Source organism: Prionailurus viverrinus, chromosome D3, assembly GCF_022837055.1.
Source record: "Prionailurus viverrinus isolate Anna chromosome D3, UM_Priviv_1.0, whole genome shotgun sequence".
Classification (NCBI taxonomy): domain Eukaryota; kingdom Metazoa; phylum Chordata; class Mammalia; order Carnivora; family Felidae; genus Prionailurus; species Prionailurus viverrinus.
The window spans coordinates 67,553,810-67,575,470 of NC_062572.1; the positions used below are offsets into that span (position 1 = coordinate 67,553,810).

General features: G+C 43.0%; 1 protein-coding gene across 1 annotated transcript in view; it reads right to left on the reverse strand.

Moving 5' to 3' along the window:
- EPG5 (ectopic P-granules 5 autophagy tethering factor) overlaps positions 1-21,661 on the reverse strand; it is a 108,149-nt gene that overhangs the window by 53,658 nt on the left and 32,830 nt on the right. Inside the window, exons 14-24 of the mRNA XM_047827040.1 lie at positions 17,519-17,683; positions 16,025-16,144; positions 15,115-15,374; positions 11,855-11,995; positions 8,642-8,786; positions 8,219-8,416; positions 7,723-7,833; positions 6,119-6,241; positions 5,041-5,207; positions 3,968-4,189; positions 2,031-2,154 (exon numbers count right to left, since the gene is read on the reverse strand). Of these exons, the coding sequence (XP_047682996.1) occupies positions 2,031-2,154; positions 3,968-4,189; positions 5,041-5,207; positions 6,119-6,241; positions 7,723-7,833; positions 8,219-8,416; positions 8,642-8,786; positions 11,855-11,995; positions 15,115-15,374; positions 16,025-16,144; positions 17,519-17,683 (1,776 nt within the window). The remainder of the gene's footprint in view (positions 1-2,030; positions 2,155-3,967; positions 4,190-5,040; positions 5,208-6,118; positions 6,242-7,722; positions 7,834-8,218; positions 8,417-8,641; positions 8,787-11,854; positions 11,996-15,114; positions 15,375-16,024; positions 16,145-17,518; positions 17,684-21,661) is intronic.

Sequence of the window (21,661 nt, forward strand, 5' to 3'; positions counted from 1 at the left end):
TGCTTCCGATTCTGTGTCTCCCTCTCTCTCTGCCCCTCCCCCGTTCATGCTCTGTCTCTCTCTGTCCCAAAAATAAATAAATGTTGAAAAAAAAAAAATTAAAAAAAAAAAAAATTGGAGCTATAAAATCAAATGGCAAAGACTTAAAAAAAAAGAGAACGGTATTAATTCTGTAGATGATGGGGAGCCAAGATAATTATCAGAGAACCAAGACACTATGACTAATATTTTTAAAAACACTGACCAGTCATCCACTACACGCAGATTCTTAGATAAGGCCGTGGCGTGTAGAGGACAAAAAGGGATGAACACAGAACTGCGCTCAAAGGATCTCAGTCCATGACTGCCTATTTATTTTTCCTGCTACTATGGCTCCGTATTCTCAGCCTTATTTCTCTATGCCTTGGGGCCCTAGCTCCATTCAGTCCTCCTCTCAATCTAGATGCTCTACTACCATTAAACTCGTATTTCCTTGGGAGAAGATATTTGCAAATGACATATCAGATAAAGGGTTAGTATCCAAAATCTATAAAGAACTTATCAAACTCAACACCCAGAAAGCAAACAATCAGTGAAGAAATGGGCAAAAGACACTTTTCCAAAGAAGACATCCAGATGGCAAACAGACACATGAAAAGATGCTCAACATTAGTCATCATCAGAGAAATACAAATCAAAACCACAATGAGGTACCACCTCACACCTATCAGAATGGCTAACATTAACAGCTCAGGTAACAACAGATGCTGGCGGGGATGCGAGAAAGAGGAACCCTTTTACACTGCTGGTGGGAATGCAGACTGGTGCAGCCATTCTGGAAAACAGTATAGAAGTTCCTCAAAAAATTAAAAATAGAACTACCCTACAACCCAGCAATTGCACTACTGGTATTTATCCAAAGGATACAGGAGTGCTGATTCGAAGGGGTACATGTTTATAGCAACACTATCAACAATAGCCAAAGTATGGAAAGAGCCCAAATGTTCATCGACTGATGAATGGATAAAGAAGATGTGGAGGTGTGTGTATACATATACACACACATACACATACATACAATGGACTATTACTCAGTGATCAAAAAGAATGAAATCTTGCCATTTACAACAACATGGATGGAACTGGAGTGTATTAGGCTAAGCGAAATAAGTCAGTCAGAGAAAGACAAATATCGTATGATTTCACTCATGTAGAATTTAAGAAACAAAACAGATTGGCATAGGGGAAAGGAAACAAAAATAAGAGAAAAACAGAGACGGACAAACCGTAAGAGACTCTTAAATACAAAGAACAAACTAAGGTTGCTGGAGGGAAGGTGAGTGGGGGATGGGCTAAACGGGGGATGGGCATTAAGGAGGGCCCTTGTTGGGATGAGCACTGGGTGTTATATGTAAGTGATGAACCACTAAATTCTACTCCTGAAATCAGTATGGCACCATATGCTACCTAACGCGGACTTAAGTAAAAAAAACAAACAAAAAAAACATATTTCCTACACTGCCCCACTCCAAAGTTCTAGACCTATGTGTTCCCTCCCTACCAAATGCCCAGTACACCGTTCTCCTTGAAGCCCCTGTGGCACCTCCTCTTCCAGTATCCTCTATCTTTGTAAACAGTATCTCTAGTTGCCCACTCTAGAAGTCTGGCTGTCCTGTATATCGAAACAATCCTATGACAGTATCAATCCCACCTGTGTATCTAATCTAAAATTCCTCCTGATCCTACTGATTCTTCTTCAACGTATTTTAAATTCACCCATTTATCTAATGACTCACATTATTTTAACGGCTCTCCAAACAAATACTTTGGCACAAATCCAAATTCTTTAGGAAGGCATACATGGCCTTTAACGATGTAACCACTCTTCACCTATCTGGCATCCTCTGCCCTCCACAGTGGCTGTACCCCAACTGCACCTCCTGAACATGCCAGTGACCCATTTCCATATCAGTAAGTGGATTTAACATTAGATTATGACTGTGACATGTTCTATCACAGATATGCTAAGAGAGACAGTACTGCAGTATCACCTGCTGGTTCTGCATCACTTTTGCTAGCCTGTGAACATCATAATGCTTTGGTAGAGAAGGGATATAGGTATCTCCTTTTTGAAAATTCTCATCTTCTAGCCATAATATATATACATTGAAGAGCCTAAAAGAAAAAAAAAAACGTAATTATATAAAATACAAAAAGACATGCAGGCAAATGACGTTTCTTACATGTCTAGGAACACTGTCACTACTACATAAAAGTAAAAAGCACAGAATACAGAAAATGCTTCCAACCACCACCACAGCCCCCAAGAAGCTCACGGGCGAGCAGGGGAGGAGGTCACAAATCTTACGATCTCATGCGGTAATTGCTACAACAAGGCTGTAAAGAAAGGGCTCTGGGAACTCTATTATTAAATCAGGGGTAAATACAACGTACAGGAAAAAATAACCAGAGAAGGTGATTTTAACACAGACCTAGGATCTGAATTTGGAGTTTTTCTTTCCTAGGCAATCCAGTCGGTGAGCCTCAGTGTTTGGAAAAGGTTAACTAACATTCAAATCAACACATTTTCTATCTTTTAGAGAAGACATTAAAAGCCATCTTAAACTACTACAATGGAAAAACCTGCCAGCTTCAGGCTCAATGACGCTCTCCCGCTTCAAGGTAGCACAAAGAGGACTCAAAGCATGTGTACACCTTGCTCCTATTAAGAAGGAACAGAACAAAGCCCAGCTAAAAAAAGAAAGGAAAAAAAAAAAATCTCCATTTTCCAGTAGAAACTTTAAAAAAAAATTAATGATGTTTCCTTTGTTTTTACAAGGAACACAGTCCATTGAGCTAAGATCACTGGTATTTTAAGCAGTTGTTTACAGCAACAGGTACTAGAGGAATCTGTGGCACCCAAATTGCTGGGTGGGGTCTGGGAGGCGGCATGGCTTTGCTTTGCTCGGTAACATGGAAAACTACCTCCTTCACCTCTTGAGGCAGTCTGCGTAGGAACAGAGGCAGGGACAGGACTTTGAGGCTCTCACACGCAAGAGGCCGGTACAGAGCTCTCTCCCAGCTTCTGATGCAGCTAGATGGCTACTTTACCAACATGCCAAAGGAAGGGGGATTTAAGAGAGGCGGAAGGGCACATCAAACTTTCTTGGCTGATTTAAACGTTCAAAGATTAAGCCTCCCCATGGCGTAAGCCTGGCTAAAAGTAAGTTTTCCTTCAAGAAGCAGGCAAGATGAGGGCAGAAATCATTCCAAAGGCTGAAAGATAGCCCGAAGGGCTTTTAGGTCAAGCAAGCCTGAAGCCTCAGTGCTGGATCAAAACCCCAGGCTTCCTCACCAAGACATTTTGCATTCAGGGCTAATTATTAGAAGCCATTTTTATTAAGTCTTATTTAGAAGACTAATACCTGGTTTACAGAAAGCTTATAAATGAAAGGTAAAGGAACAGCGTGAAAGGGACCAACCTTACTCCAGAGTTCTTAACGTCTGGGGGGGGACACACATACTGTACCCGATTTTAGAAGCAATTTTGGGTGATTACTAGATCCTACCTTACCCCAGGCAGATTCCTAGAGGTGTTTGGACTTCACTTAAAGAACCCTGCCTTGCTCATGAATTTCCTTTAAAGAAGTGTCCTAGCAGGCTTTACTAGGTGTTTACCTGCTATGATCAATTGTTTTGGTTTGTTTCTAGTATTACACAGAGAAACAGAGAGGATATCAGCCCTCTGGTTTAAGGCCTTCCATTCGGACTCCGGGCACTTGATAAAGCTAGATCCACACTGCTGACTTTCTTCTCATGAAGAACTTAAAAAGGAAGCATGACGAGACGCAAACCTGGTCACTGCCACCCTCCACATCCTATCGGGGCCGAGAGAACAGCACCCGGCAGTCTGTAACACAGATAACTGTTCCGGCACAGTACCTGTGCTGCAAACCACAGCATAAATGGCTAAATAACCATGTCCCACCTCACGAGCTCCGTGTGCAGCTCTGGGGAAGTCAGGTAACCAGGGGTGCCAGCCTGGCCAGCAGGCAGCCCTTCACTGCCCTCTGCTGGAACGCGGAGGGCCTTGCTCGCAGCATGGTGGAAGTCGGCCACCTCAGTCAGGCGCCTCTTCATTTCTCTCAACAAACTGGTATGAGCAGGGCTTTGAAAAAACCTTTTTCCAATACAACCATCTATGGGTAACCTTAAAAAATATAAGCATAGATTACAAGATCAACACAACATGATCTACGTGGCACAAAATCACAATCAATTAACAAGTCAATGGTTATAAATATCCCACACTGAATTAATACCTATTATTCTACCTCAATGGTTAGTATGCAGCTCCAACAACACGGTATATATGAAAGCAGTTTTAAAAAGAATGAAATACTACACAAATTTAAGGTATTACCACCACTTAGCAGTTACTGAATAAAGACAGTCTCTGCTCTAGAAGAACTTACAATCTGGTAGAAAACAGAAGTGCCCAATAACCAACATCCGTATGTTCCAATGGACGGAGTTAAGGGAGTGAGGGTGAGCTAGGAATTGGGCTGGAGTCCGAGAATATGGTCGGGAACAGTGGACAGTTCCAGCCGACCAGAGTCCCTTCAGACCCAGTGGAAATGGCAGACACCTCCCAGCCCAAGGGCTGCCGGGCACAGCCAGGCCTTTGTTCACACCTGTCATGCCCATCAGCAGTCCGCCTGGACGGGCTCCCAAGAGTCACACAAGCAGCCTGTGTGGAGCAGTTTCCCTCCCTTTGCAGCTCTAGAGGCTCTACGCTACACCTTGCCTGGTTCCAGGTATCTGGAACTGTCTTCACCCCATTGGGTACAGGGGATGGCAAAGAAAGAGCTGCCATGAGATACCCTCAACTCAAAAATGGTCTAGTCTAATAAGTGTGAAACAGGGGAGAGAGGGACACTGCTAGTCGTAGGTCGAAGAACGGTTCTAACTTACAGGCCACGGCGGAGGACACAGAGCATCAGAGCAGTGCCAAGTCAAGAACAGGTTCACAGACACTTACAACAACACGGGGTACCATACCCATATTGCGGTCCTGGGCGGTGAAGATACAGGAGGAAGAACTTCTGCCAGATGAGAGGCAGAAGAGGGTGATCAGAAGGAGTGACAAGGGCCTGGTGGGCCCAGCGATAAATCAGCAGCCTCTGGAGGGACGGGACGATGGGGAGCTTCAGCTGGGCCTGGGCTTTCTACAAAAGAGGAGGGCCCTTGAGCAACCATGACATGATCGCAGTTCCAAACAGTCTGCTCTTTGTAAGTGATCCAAATGAAAACACTGAACGTTTTGTTTTCAATTCAGTAAGTAAAACAAGTCATAGAACCTTGACCTTTCCGGCCCACTAATACTTTAACCTCCTTGGTAGCAAAACATATGGGGCAGGGGTTTTTTTTCCATCAAAACATTTCCCAGGCCCCCAGATTGAAATGTGTCTTACACATCACCTAGTCTTATCTCATTTCTGTGCCTCTCCAGGCCTTTGCACATAAAACGCCACAGTGGAAGGGAGCAGAATGATAGGAAAACCAAAAGCCAGTTTTACTGCCAAACATTATCAATCTCTTAAAAACTTAGATCTGAAAAGGACTTTCCAGAATGATAAACTCCATGACAGGCTCTGAAACCCAAAAGCAAAATCTGTATTATAAGACCCTGAAATAGGTCTTACATTCTAAAGCTTTATCCCAGTGTTCTTTCGCTTCAGTGAGCCTACAGATCAGCTAGGGAGTTTTTAAAACAAATTCCTGGTCCCACTCCACACTTAGAAACTCAGAATCTCGAAAGTTTGGATCCAGGAATCTGATTTTTAACAAGCTCTCCGGGGGACTAAGGCACATGAGACACACTGGAAATTGCTGTAAAACAATGGCAATCCCCTCCACACACGCAAAAACACAGCCTTCAATCATTACGATGTGGCTCTTCATGCTAAATAAACCTTGGAAAGAAGGATGCACTTCAGTTATACAGTTTTAAGCACTGGTTTGGACACTGTGCTTTCTAAACATTTACAACGAAAGAAAACGGAGAAGTTTAAAAGCTATAGATAAATCTATCAGAGAACCACCTTCTCCCACTCAAATGCAGAACTGCTATTTGCACCTTCAGAGCTTGGTCAGGGGTAAAAGCAGTGTTTATAACCAATTCCCCTTCAACGACCCTTCGGAGCTGGGAGTCTTCTTCAAAGATGGATTCCATGTTCAGTACTGTCCAGGCAAACCAGACCTACAATGACAGCAGGTTAAGAGCGAGGGGAATGAGCAGCTCACTCAGACCAAATACATCCTGATAGTCTACAAATTAACATCTTTTCTACCAGATATCTCAATCAACAAGTATTTATAATTTCCAAAATTAACAGAGTTTTATACCTACCTCTGTTCTTGTCACAGATATAAACTTAGATAAAAAAGATCATTGAAAAATGCTGAATTCCTTTGGAAAAGCTACTTCAGTAAAAGAAAATGTTTGTTCATGCAACATGCAGGTTCTGTATGCACAAGGACAGGAAAGACAGCCAGACATGAGCTCTGCCCTTAAGAAGTTTTCCATCTCAGGGGCACCTGGGTGGCTCAGTCTCTTGAGCGTCTGACTTCAACTGAGGTCATGATCTCACAGTTCGTGGGTTTAAGCCCTGCATCGGGCTCTGTGTTCACAGCTCAGAACCTGGAGCCTGCTTTGGATTCTATGTCTCCCCCTTTGTCTGCTCTTCCCACACTCGTGCTCTGTGTCTCTCTCTCTCTCTCTCTCAAAAATATAAAAATAAATGTTAAAAAAAAATTTTTTTTTTTAATTTTCCATCTCGTATACAGGAGACAAAACTAATATATAAGTAATCACAATGTGAAGTGAGAGGTGGTGAGTACTGAATCAGGAGTCCAGCGCTCCAGGAAGCCAGCAGAGGGAAGGCGGGATCACAGAGGTGGACATATCAGAGACAGCTCTGTGTGGAGAATGGAGGCGAAGGATGCCTGGCAAGAGGACCAGTGAGGAAAAGGCACAGAGGTGGAAACACATGGGACACGGTAGGTAACAGCAAGGAGTGTGTTTCGGCTGGATCACGAGAGTTAAGAGGAAGAGCGGGAGGGAAGACTGTGATGGGAGGCTGAAGGATGTCGCTACTGGTTTAAGTGATGGATCAGGGCCATAATTCGACACTCACAGTTGGAGAGGTGGTAGTCATGAAGAAAGCGCTGCTGCGGCCGCTATCGCTGACAAGAGCGGCCAACGCCTCATGTGCACCGTGTGACGTACTAAGCCCGGCTCTGAGTACATCCCGTGCAGGTGCACTCAGTACTCCCAGCACCCAGCTGAGGAAGCTGAGGACGGTGAGGTAAGCCCTGCCCAAGGCACAGGGCTAACAAACATCAGAACCGAGTGTGCACCCCGGGCGGCCTGGCTCCAGCATCCACCCTCAACCGTGCTGCCGGGCAGGCTCTACAGCCGGGCAGACCAGGACTGACCACCAGCGGTCTGATTCTGAGCCAGCTGCTCGGCTCCATTCAACCTCAGTTAAGCCCTCGGTGAAACGGAACAGCAACAGCGCAACCTCAGGAGAGGGCCGCCGCAAGGATTAAACGAACGAGGGTTCTTACACGTGCCAAGGGCTAAATGAGCGTTATTTAAAGCTGCTAGCAATACATTAGTAAAGATGAGAACATTAAAAGTTCGCAAAGGTTACCAACGGTCCACAAGGGCTTTCCTACCTGAGTAGGCGTGGCCAAGCCCTCCACGAAGGAAGGAGTGATGTTGCCAGCCACGATCCAGCTCACCAAAGAAGAGAGCAGACTCCGGTCACAGTGGTAACCCAAAGCATTCTATACAGGGGACAGGATGTGGAACAGAGAGAGAAGGCTTTAAAAAAACCTTATCAATGACCTTTTCAAGCATATCAGCAATTATCTTACTGTGATGGTAGATTCTGGTAAGACACAGATTTCATAATTAGTCCACCAGCAGTGAGAGCCACAGGCAGCGTATTACAGCCAAATGTCATGAGCAAGGCTCCTCCTGGGGGGTCCTTTCCTTTAGCTTCCCTGGAATCTGCATTAGCAGACTGTGGTTACTGAGATCAGGTACCAAGACCAAGCTTAAAAAGGCAGTGGCCCCAGAGTAGTACTGAGAACTGTGCATTTGGGGGAGCATCCTGGGAAGGCTACTATCTAGACAATGACCGAAAGACAAATTCTCTAGGAGGTTTACCTTATGTTGCTGGTAGAGCAACTTCTGCACACAGTCTTCCTGCATCAGCTGAAAAGCTGTTTTACACAAGTGGTCCATGAGGAAAAGAATGGGTTGTTCTCGGTACCAAAGATGCTGGCTTATTAGAGCCTGAACCCAGAACTCCAACACGGCAACGGGGCCCACTTCATTGGGCTGGGTGCTTACGGATACGTGGGCCTACGGAGAAAGCGCTCAAGTGATGTGGACATAAGAGTCAGGCTCCCACTTTTAAAACACCAGCAAAATGACCACCTCCACTACAAAGCCCAAATCTGCGATGTTCTTGGCCAAAAGCACTGTGCCAAGTGCTTTGAAATGACCGACACTCAGATGTGCTAACCCTAGGGTGCTTGATTGGGAAGGTGGGCAAGGGTGTATTTAGGGGCCTCCTGGGGGCCTGACCTGGATCATGCTGTTGAGAAGCTTCACGTTGTCCCCATGGCTGGCTCCTGTCAGGTGCTGTGCCACCTTGTGGGTGACCTGCTGTGTGACACCCTGAGGGACGCCACTGTCCAAGTGTAGGAACAGAAGGAGGTGTGACAGAAACCTGCCAAGAACACAAGACAATGCATTTGACCTTCCAATCAGAAGTCAACAAAATTTCCAGTGGCTAATTACTTAGGAGGAAACAGAAAAACATGAAATTGGTCCCATTTTTAGGCCAAAGCTCTATTTAGGATTTTCAATAAATCTTTAAGAACTTCAGAAAAATGAAGTTTTCAAATTTAAGGTGGGTTAAAGGGAATTCTATCTATCTGCAGAAGTATAGAGAACAGATAGATCGCAAGACACACAAACACGTACAAGTTCAAGAGCATTAGAGGAACACCACCCCAAGTGCCCCTTTACCCCCTCCCCACTCACTAACAAATGCCAAGATGTTTGTAAAATCATCCCACAATCTTGTACTGGAAGTCAACTTCCTACAAGGTGGTAGAAGGGGCACAAAGGGGCACAAGGGGGATCCCACCACAGTCAGGAAGTGCCCTCAGTTCCTGGGTTCCCAGCTCCCTCCTCTCTCTGCTTCTGCTGGATTTTCCACCTGAAACATTCCCCCACACCTAACCTACCAAACTCCTACTCACTCCCCACACCTCTTCTACAATGTTCTTTCCTCAGAGGATCCTTTCCGAGCCTTCCTGCCATCTAAAACACAGCTAACCCATTAACCTCTCTCGTGGCACCCTGTTCTTGTCCTCCATGGGCCTTAAAATTGGCAACCGCATCCTGAGGACGTGATCGCTTCCTACGTGTCTGAGGGCAACGGCCGGCCTGCTTCCCTCCCCGCTGTACAGGCGGCAGCAGCACACAGCGCAAATTGATAAGCAGTTGTTACTGGTGAATGAACACCCTTCCCATTTCACAGGAGACACAGTGCAGGCCCAATTGAGGCCCAAACCCTAGTCAAGAGGAAAAGTGAGGGCGGGAAAGGTACCAATGAAGTGTTGTACAAGTTCAGAGGACAGAGCCAGTGCAGGCATTAGAGGGGCCTGGGAGAGATATAGAGAGGAAGCATTTGAAACACAGCCTAGAAAGAGTCATCGTTACTCAAAATTTAGTGATTAGAGAAAAAAATATAGAAGCCATTCAATCTAATTTTAAAATATCTTTTAAAAATCTAAAAACAATTTACTAAAATGTGCCAGCCATTGTACTTTATATCACTTAACCCTTACACCCAGCCTGTATGCGAGGTGTATCAGCCCATTATGCAAATGAAGAAACAGAGGCCCTGCAAAGTCAAGGAATTCACCTGTGCTCACACTTCTCGAGGCCCCAGCCAGGTGCTCTCTACCCTGCTCCCCAACTGGCAGTTCTCTGTCCTTCTCTATGCCTTCACTATTTCCCAGCCTGGCCCCTCCAGACCCTCTTTTTACCCCCTACCCATAGTGAAAAAGCCCCACCCTGCCCACCCTGTCCTCCCCACTGGCCCAACACCTACATAACTTCAAAACTCAACTAGAAACCCACCTCTTCCATAAAGTCGTATGTTTCGGCCATCTGTTGCTTTTGTTCACTGAGCATCTTCTCTCTCTCTCTCTCTCTCTCCCTTCTGCTAACTGCACATCCTTTCATTAAGGGAGCTGTCCACCCTCCCCCCGCCACCCAACTGCCAATTCTGGGAGGGAGGGGCCCCCAAAACAGAATCCCTATACCCTCCTCTTAGAACTAGTCAATACCACCCAGAACAGTGACAGGCTGAAAGAGAACACATGACTAGGTCAGACCAATCAGGGATCATTACAAGGAACAATGATACAGAAAACATTGGCCCTTCCCACAGGGTAGTACTTAGTTCTCTTTACAGCCACACACTTTCATTCCCCTGCAGAAAAGCACACCTGCAGTGGAAAAACTGAAAAGAGAGGCGGGGCCAAGGGACCTGTGAAGGAGGATAAGAGAAAAACAGAGAAACGCTAATCCAGAGTCTCTCAACTTTGGCACTACTGACATTTTAGGCTGGCTAATTCTTTACTGTGAGGGGCTCTCTTACGTACTGCAGGACGTTCAGCACTACCCCTGGCCTCTATCCACCGGATACCAGTAGCAGACTCCCCCAGTCGCCCCCTCAACCATCCCCTTGCCCAACCATCCACTGCCTCCCGCTCCCCACCAGGATGTGACCACCAAAATCATTTGGAGACATTACCAAATGTCCCAAGGGTCAAAATCACCCCTGACTGAGAACTACCACTTTAGAATGACCTGATGTTATCATGAGCCCTTTTCCCAATCACATGAGCCAAAACATTCCCTTCTTGATGAAACCAGCATGCACCGGGTTTTTATCATGTGCAATTAAGAGTCTTGATTAACACCCCATCCTTAATTCTTTTTTTTTTCTTTTTTTTTTTTTTTGTTTATTTAGTTTTGAGACAGAGAGAGACAGAGCATGAACAGGGGAGGGTCAGAGAGAGAGGGAGACACAGAGTCTGAAACAGGCTCCAGACTCTGAGTGGTCAGCACAGAGCCCGACGGGGGGCTTGAACTCACGGACCACGAGATCATGACCTGAGCCGAGGTCGGACGCTTAACCGACTGAGCCACCCAGGCGCCCCGCTATTCTTAATTCCCTCCCTCCCAAGCAGCTATTTCTTTTACCCTAAATTCCATATACTTTTACCACACAACGCAAATGCAACCTATACACCACAGCATGCGTGGCCTTGCCAATAATACTTTGCTTCATAAGTTTTGTAATTACCTCAAAAGTCTTGTTTTCTCAACAAGATTATGTATGTCTCATGTGATGAGCACCTTCCTATGCATCTTATCTGTTTGTAATACTACAGACAATTAACAGCAATGTGTTCTGCTACTGTTACAATGGCAAAGCCATTTGCTGCTCAGTGTCAGAAACACTATTCCCAGGTTTCATGGAAACTTCCCTTTCAACTGCTAATAAGCTATAAGCAATCTAAAATTAAATGAGAAATGGAAATATCTTTCATGATAATAAAACAAGAATCATTATAAGAGTCACTGTTTATCAAACTGCATTCTAAACTAGGCAGGAAGTTTTCTGCCTCATAAAAAAATACACCAGTGAATTATATCATTCCCTCTTTTACTTGCAAGCAGTCATCTGTACTCCCCAGGCTGTTTTCTACTTACTGCTCATTCTTCAGAAGGTAATACTGGCAAGGGTAGAACAAAGGCAGGATCTTATCCAGGACATGAACCACTGTTCGCAAATGCCTCGACTGGACCAGAATTCCCAACAGTGGGATGCCTTCTGCACAGAACTTCTCAATGCTATGGAAAGAGACAAAGGCAATGAGCGTGCAAGGCAGCCGGCTCAGAAAATGACGTTCTTCCAGTGAGCCATCAGCCTACTTGCTACCCAGTTGATCTCAGGTCTCCAGCACATTTCTGCACCACCAAACTTAGCCCAGGAATACTAGCATCAGAGCTCTGGAGCACAAAGGAACTTAAGTTTCATCCATATGCTCATTTTACACATGAGAAAGGTGAAGTATCATGCCCAAATTCACATAATTTCCTAATGGAGGGCCAAAATGAGAACCCAGGTTTGCAAATTTCCAGTCCACAGCACTTTGCCACTACCCTACTTTGCTTCCCAAATGGTGCTTCTTCTAAGAGCCGTGGGGCTCTCACTGTCTGCATATTCCCACAAGGTAGCAGAGCAAAGAGAAGATTCAAAAGTGAGTTCATTCTGTTAGTATAAAATGGCAAAGTTCTTCTGAAACCAATTTGCATAAAAATTTACTCTTTGACGCACTTCAGAAAATCTATCTTTAAGAAATAATCTCAAATGCAGAGGAACATATGACAGATGATCCATGTAAAAGATGGACTTTTCAAAACTGTTTAAAATCACAAACTCAGAAGCACACATGATTTATGTAAATTTTGGAAAAATGCATTCAATGCGAATATTATTACATTATTTAAAAATAATGTGTACCAGGGGTGCCTGGGTGGCTCAGTCAGTTGAGCATCTGACGTCAGCTTACTTAGCTCATAATCTCATGGTTCATGAGCTGAGCCCCACATCAGGCTCGCTGCTGTAGGCACAGAGACCGCTTTGGATCCTCTGCCTTCCCCCCCTGCCCCCACTCCATTTGTGCGCATGCACTCTCTCTCTCAAAAATAAATATCAAAAAACAAAACAAAACAATGTTTCATTAGGGTGAGAAAGATTCTGGGTGATTTCTTTGACTACTGTTCTCTGTATTCTGTGATGTTATATTCGTATACAACTTATACTGCTGCATACTCTGCACCCAACCCTAAGCACATTCAAAAGATCGTTAAGTTAATTCTAGTATGCATACATCCCAGACGACCGTGGTGGATGGAATTCAGCCCCAAAGAGAAACTCTTTACTCCCACCTTCACTCCATTCAGGATTTGGTAATCAGCACCAAACAAATACTTATGTTTGGAGAAGACACACAGTCTTATCAGTGAGTAAAGGAACTACAGTCCCAGAATGACTAGAAGAAACAAGAAGAATCATGAAACGATTGAGTTCAGAATACTACACTCTGAATCCACACGCCAGACATATGCTAAACGTGTTCAGTGAATTAGAACTCACTTAAGGCTCATAACGTAAGTCCAGTACTATTATTATTCCCATTTTATAGATGAGGTGCCTGAGGTACAGGACCCTGAGAATGATACGAGGGCTATTGGAAAAGATGTAGAGTGCCTCCCAAAGTGCTTAATTAAGATCTCTCCTCGTCCCAATGGATCACTTCTACCCTCTTTTACCTGACTTCCAAATCTGTCCATCACTAGTCCTACTGACCTACTTGATCACCTCCATTCACCACCATGAAGCATGGGCTTCAGTCAGGAGTGTTTCCTCATCACTCCTCACTCTTCCCCCTCCCCACTCAGACACCTGGTGCTCCTTCCCACGTTCATGCTTGAATCAAATATATACTAGTTCAAGTTCTGGAGATAAACTGATGAAAGGACAATGCCCCTGCCTTCAAGGAGCACACAGTGCATGAGAAGAGCGAGAGAGATGATTACACTACAATACAGTAAGGGCTCTGCTCAGAGCACACAGGTGCTATGGGCGGGGGAGTGGATGGTCCGAGGCTGAATCTTCAACACCGTCACCTGGCAAGGTCACCTGGCAAGGGTGAGCATCACCACTCTGCCCCCTAGCCTCGGACGCCTTCTCTACTTAAGACTCCTCTCCAAAGCTTAGCTCCTCCACGCAGGCATCCTGACCTAATGATCTCTCCTTCCTTTAAATTCCTTCTGCTCATACTCTTGAGTGGTTCCCAATCCAGGCTGTACATCAGAATAATCTGGACAACGGCCCCAGACTAATTAGATCAGGACTCTCACACTCTTCTCTGCACAGGGAGCTTTAGAATCACTCCAAACGTGACTCTGAAGAGCAGCCAGAACGGAGAAGCACTGCTCTACACCTCTCATCCAGCCCACGGTCACGTCTTTAGTGCTGCCAATTGATTCCATCTACCATCTCCACTAAACTGTCAACAGCCTGAAGGCCACTAACAATCCTGTCTCTCTCCCACTTCTTGGCACAAGGCTGAACATAAACCGCTAATAGCACAACTGGCATCCTACTGAAAATATATGTAATGTGGAACAAGATGTTGAAATTGGGATGCTAAAAAGGTATTACAGTGAGTCTAAAATGAAAGAACCAGAAAGCATGTAGGTGAAAGAAATTTTAGAAAAAAAGAGGCTAAAAAAAATTAACACACTGTAGGAAAATGATCTCTGGGGGGAAAAAAAGGATTTTTAACCAACTAAGAATTCATTCATTTACTTACTGCACCAGTTACTTATTGCACCAGCTATAGCCTTCAGCACTGGGATAAAATGGTAACACAAGATAACCACGGCTCCTGAGGTTAGGACCTCACACATGATCCCTGAGAAGACTGAACAGAAAACTACCACTCAGTGTAGAAGAGACAGAGATCGCTCTAGGCTCATACCAGAGAAGCACGTGACCTGAGCAGGCATTTCATTCCCCTGGGCAGGTTTAGCCCTCTAACTGAGAAGCCGAAGTTGGGCTGCCATCACTTTAAACAAAATTCAGTAGAGATGACTAATTATTTTTATATTGTCACTATTCCAAGGAAGACAAAACATCTAGCGCTAACATGAACATTGTCCTCTGGGTGACAGGTATACTCTGTCCGTAATGTATGAGATGATTTTCTGGTACAAATCTGTCTTATATGAATTTGGGCAGCATTTCCCCTACATAAGCCATTAATAAGGCTTATAATTTGGTCCTGATTGCCCTTAGATAGGTTTGATGGAGGCCTCAGACCTTGGGATGTGAAAAATGAAATCCAGAATCACTGACTACAAGGTTCAGCAACCCTAGGGGTTCAGCCCAAACACTGTACCTGTGGCCCACAGCCGTCATAGCTAAGGCCAGATAACAGCCGATGGGCATGCCCGCCTTAACAGCCTTCAAGAGAGGATGAAACGTGGGTGACTCTGTCATGTCAGGCACAGTGCTGGAGAAGGGAACAGTTGGACAATTCTGCTGTATTCCATAATCATTTTTGTGCAGTTTTAACCTCAAGATCAAGTTCCAGGCCCACTGGTTAAATGAGGTCTCAGGTGTCTCTCCATATCGAACAATACTGGCCAAATATGAAACCTAAAACAATTATTTATTTTAAACCACATTAGTCACATACAAATTAAATCAGTAAGCTCACCCGCCCATTTGCTTTTGTGATCAGCAACGTCCGCAAAAGAGAGGACACACTACTTACCAGGGCTCAGTTTGCAGCACTCAATTACAGCAATTTCTCACAACTGACCACTTCTGCTTACTCACTAGTCTCTTTGTGCGTCTGATCTGAGTCAGCACAAGCAAAGGAGTAATAATACAAAAGTTGGTGCACAACTCATGGGGTGATGATAAATAAGTTTTAACAACCAGTTGGAGTGTGGGAGATCCTTTACAGGGTTTGTCAATTTTGTCAGTGTGAAAACTCCCACCATGGTCAGTTTCAAGCTACCAACAGGTCAACAATCTAGTTTGCAAAGTTCCCGAAAATTTAACATTCAGCTCTCCGGAGCCAGGACAGGCCAGCTCCAGGTCAAGTCAAATGCCACAGTATTAAAATGGTCACATGTAGGCCACTTCTCAAAGAAAAAAATCTTCATCCAACCACAGAATTCAATTTCAGTATCTTAAGTGGCCAGAAATGTTCTTAGGCAACCTAAGGGTAAATACTGTAGCTGTATCCACCCAAATCATTTATAATAAAGATATTCTCAATATATAAGAGAAGGAAATACCTGCTTCATACTTTCAGAAAGAAGCCCAGCATACGGCTTCTGTGCAAGGTATTTCTGGTATGCTTCAAGAATCATTAAAGCCACTTCAGCATGGACTGCTTGATCCAGATGAAGGGTACCCTTTTAAAGAGAAAAATCATCATAAACATGCCATCTTGATTTTTTTAACATACCTTTGAACAAAAGGACTAGGAAGGATAGTAAAAAAAAGGATCTTGGATCCTCAACTTTCCAAAAATTACATCACCTAACAATGAAGTTATAAAATGGCAACAGGAAAAAACACGGAAATCTTAAAGAACCATTACGTTGTACTTAAATAGTCTGAGTCATCCCGGACCCTCATATAAAAGGTATCTTTGAATGTAACTCCCCCACTCCTACCCTAGAAGCTCCATGAAGACTTTAGGTCACAAGTTTAAGGGCACTGCCACAAACCGGGAAGATGTTCATTATTAAACAAAAGGATACTTAATAAATTAAGTCTATATCCCCTTTCCTCATTTTCTCATCAGTGAAAATACAGAAGATACTCAACAACACAAATAAAATATTCCTTTAGGAGCCTGAAGTTGCCTATAGAATTTCCCATCCAATCTTCCTTTGCAACCTGAAGAAACACATTCCTGGGGCACCTGAGTGGCTCAGCTGGTTTAAGCATCCAACTCTTGATTTTGGCTCGGGTCATGACCTCACAGTTTGTGAGATGGAGCCCCATGTCGGGATCCACAGTGACAGCAAGGAGCCTGCTTGGGATTCTCTCTCTCCCACTCTTTGCCCCTCCCCGGCTTGTGCACTCTCTCTCAAAAATAAATAATAAATAAACTTAATAAAAAAAAAAAGAAATAAAGAAATATATCCCTAATCCTCTCACGAATCCTCTAACGAAGGATCATGGAGACTCTCGTAGGGAAGTTCATGCAGCCTGCTAGGAGAGGGAGGACTAGGGGCTTCTATTCACAAATCAGAGAACACGAGGATGGAAAAGAGGGGTCTACAGCTCTCACTTGGAGAGGGGGAAGCCCTGGATGAACCCATGGGCAGACCCAGGTGGTCAGGGACACTCTGGAAGAAAAGCTCCCTGGCTCCAGTTTTCTCATCTGTACAACGGGGTCAAGTTCGTGCAAAACACACAAGACGGCTGTGACAACCAAATGATTTGTTCAGAAAAAAGGTGGCAGACTGTTAGAGGGCTGAGTTCTCTCCCATTTTCCCTTTAAAATGTTGAAACATTTTGACCTAGGAACTAACACGTAAGGCCTAGAGTAAAGAGGAAGGAAAGTTTTAATGGTCAAAATCATGGACATGGCATCTTTAGAGACATTATACATAGCAAAGTCTTAATAATAAAAACTATTAATAACATTAATAAACTATGATTAATAAAAACTACCATCACTGAGTACTGAGAAATGTTTATGTTTTGAGGAAATGTTTCTCTAAAATTGATATGTAGAACCTCCAGTATCTAGAGAGTGGTTCTGATACACATACCTGTTCACCAAATCCCCAATTTAGTCCTTCTAGAATAACACAGGCCAACTTATTCTTCACCATTGTCAGGTTATAATTCAATAACCAGTCCCGAATCACGGCTATCTCAGAGGCAGAAGGTCGCCAGAGATACAGAGGCAGTTCTTTAAACAAGTATAAAGAAACCTTATTTAAAAGAAAATGATGGTAATTAAGATCAAAACTTAAGGAACAATCCTGAATTACTACAATATATTATTAAACTGCCTGCAAAATTTTTTTTCCAAAAGGAAGTGGGGTTTTGTTTGATTTTTAGACAAATGAAATGGACATCATGGACAACCAAAGGAAACAAATATTAAAACCAATGATACACCAAAAGCACATTGGGCTACCCTGTGTAAAGGTCAATCTTTAATTACGTATAATTTGGTATACTTCCATTTAATAAAACCACCATACCAAGACCCAAATTTAAAGCCATAATAAACGAGGAACAGTCATTCATTTTACAAAAAGATTTAGCGCTTTAAATAATTATTTAAATAAACAAAAAACTGGTAGTTGTCAGAGCAGAAGAGGGGAGAATACTGGGGGTAAATAGAATAGAGGGGAGAATAGAAAGGTAAAGGAGATTGAAAGTATAAAACTGGTACAAACTTCCAGTTATAAAATAAATAAATCACAGCGATGAGAAGTACAGTATAGTAATTACAGTCAATGACACTGTAGTAACTTTGTACAGTGACAGATGGTAACTACACTTACTGTGGTAAGCATTTCGTAAAGTATATCATCGCCAAATCACTATGTTGTACACTTGAAATGAATATGATATTGCACGTCAACTACACTTCAGTAAAAAAATTATTATTTCTTTTCTGGCATCTAAAAAGATATTTCTGTTAGCTCCCAAGCAATCTGGGGAGGAGGGACAAGGAGTGAACAGAGGTAAAAGTGAAATAAGATTAACCAAGAGTTGGTAACTGTTGAAAGTAGATGATGGGTACACAGGGATTCATTTCCTATTCTCCCTTTTATATATATTTGACAGATTCTATAATAAAAAGTTTTTAAAATCCTGTTTACAAGAAGTCTATAGCATCACTTTTTGAATAACCTATCGATGTGTGCAAATTAAGATAAATCTGGGGTCACTCAATAGTTTGCTTTAAGGGAGACTAATCAGAAGAGCAATTCATTTTATATTGTCTAGAACAGTGCTATCCAATAGAAATACAATGTAAGCCACATACATAATTTTAGTTTTTCTACTAGCCACATATTTTAAAAGTAACAAGTGAAATTAATATATTTCATTTAATCTAATATGTCCAATACATTATCAACATGTGATCACTATACAAAACTATTGAGATACGCTACATACTTTTTGTTCACACTAAATCTTTGAAACCCAGTGAGTACTTTACACTTACATCTCAATTTGGACTAGCCACCTTTCAAGGACTCTACAGTTGCATGTACCTAGTGGCTACTATATTGGACAACACAGATCTAGAACATGCATACTAGTACTTTTCAGGTTCCTGCACTGCTCCCAATGAGAGGCAAAACAAAATGGGAAAGAACAGTAGAAAGAATGAATTTTAAAGAAGCCTTTCCTGGGGTGCCGGGGTGCCTTTCCTGGGGTGCCAGGGTGGCTCAGTCGGCTAAGTGTCCGACTTTGGCTCAGGTCATGATCTCACAGTCTGTGAGTTCAAGCCCCGCATCAGGCTCTGTGCTGACAGCTCAGAGCCTTGGAGCCTGCTTCTGATTCTGTGTCTTCCTCTCTCTCTGCCCCTCCCCCACTCATGTTCTATCTCTCTCCTTTAAGAGTAAATAAACACCAAAAAAAAATTTTAATTAAAAAAAAAAATTACCAAAATAAATCTATCGATACATACAAAGAATAACACACGATGATCAAGTGGCTTTTATTCCAGAAAGCAGTAACAGTTCAACGTTTGAAAACTAGGACAGTTTACAGCCCACAGATCATTCCTAGGCTCTGGGGCTAGTTCTAATTCCTGATTATCCCAAGGTAACAGCAAAAATATTCAAAGCCATCATATTCATCTGAAGGCACAGAAGGTTTGAACAAGTTCCTCCAAAAACGTCAGCAAGTTCACAAAGCATTAAGGAACTAAAGGTATAAACAGAGAATGGAGGCACCTTTCAGAAGATATGCTCTAAAAAACACTATGCTTCCAATTCTTATACTTAAAGTCAAGCATACCTCTGGGCCAGTTTACTAGAAGTATTATGAGCAAATTTAAAATGTAAGTGGGTGTATGTTAGCCAACTTGACAATAAATTATATTAAAAATAAATAAATGAAATGAAATGAAATTCATCCATATGGAAAATTAAATTAAATTAAATGTAAAATGTAAGTGTGGCCAAAAAAACCAGACAGCCACTTAAGAGAAAATGGTGATGAGCTCAACCAAAGCGAAAGAATCTTGCGACCCACTGTGTATTTCTTTAGAACTCATTCCATTAGATAATCACCCAAAAAGGAGTAACCAAAAACATGCTCCCGTATATTGAATATAAAAGCCCTTTCGTCTCAATAAAATCATATCATATCGTGGTGGGATACAATGCTTTTATTAAAAAGTACTACTGCCACTATGGAAACACTATGGTGCTGCCTCAAAAATGAGAAATGGAATTACCCTATGTTCCAACAACTCTACTTCTGGGTATATACCCAAAAGAATGGAGAGCAGGGCCTCAAAGAGACAGCTGTACGCTCACATTCACAGCAGCATTATTCACAACAGCCAGAAGGGAGAAGCAATCTGAGTGTCCAGCAACAGATGAACAGATAAACAAAATGTGGTCTATACATGCACTAGAATATTATGCCGGCTTAAAAAAGAAGGAAATTCTGACACATGCTACGACATGTATGAACACCGACGACAATATGTCAAATGAAATAGGCTAATCACAAAAGGACAAATACTGTGTGGATTCATTTACACGAGGTACGTAGAGTAGCCAAACTCTAGACAGAGAGAAGGTAGAATGTCGTTACCAGGGACTGGAGAGTGGAGGGTGGAGGGTGGAGGGAATGCAGACTTACTGATTAATAGGTATAGAGCTCCAGTTCTGCAAGATGGAAAGAGTTCTGTAGCTGGATGACAGCAATGGTAACAAGCAAAACAATGGGGATGTACTTATGTCACTGAACCGTACATTTAAAAAGGGTTAAGATGGTATATTTTATGCCGTGTATAATTTACCACGATTAAATTTTTTAATGTAAAAAAAAGTACGATGTACTTTTCCAAGGAGAGCGTATATTTTTTCTTCATTTAGAAAAAATGTGTCTCATAAACCGATCTTTCCCCGGAATCTGTCCACTTATGAATGTAATGAAGCAATGACAGTTATCAGTGATACATCCTACAGGGACAATGCAGTGACTACAAGATGAAGGGCCTCTGCAAATACTATCACTTTAAATGCTCCTCTTCAAGTTACAATGTGGGACTATCTGCCATTAGCAAAACTCACACATTATAGCAGTATTACAGATGACGAAGAAAATCTTCAGTAAGTGTGTGTTTTTTTTAAATGGTACATCCAGGGGCGCCTGGGTGGCTCAATCAGTTGAGCATCTGACTTCAGCTCAGGTCATGATCTCACAGTTTGTGAGCTGGAGCCCCATGTCGGGCTCTGTGCTGACAGCTTGGAGCCTGGAGCCTGCTTCGGATTCTGTGTCTCCCTCTCTCTCTGCCCCTCCCCCACTCATGCTCTGTCTCTCTCTCCTTCAAAAATAAATAAATATTTTTTAAAAATGTTTTAAATGGTACATCCACACAATGGAATATTTGGCCATTAAAAGTCACGAAGTGCTGACTCATGCTACAATGTGGATGAACCCGAAAACTATGCTAAGTAAAAGAAGCCGCTCACAGACCACATATTGTATGATTCCATTAATACAAAACGTCCAGAACAGTCAAATTTATAGAGACAGAAAGTAGATTAGTGGTGGCTTATGGCTGGAGGGGATGGAGGGACAGAGTGTGATAGCTAAAGGGTATGTGGTTTCTTTTTGAGGTGATCAAACTGTTCTAAAATCGAGAGTGGTGATGGCTACACAACTCTGTGAAAAAACGAAACACACCGACTTTCGTGCTTAAACAG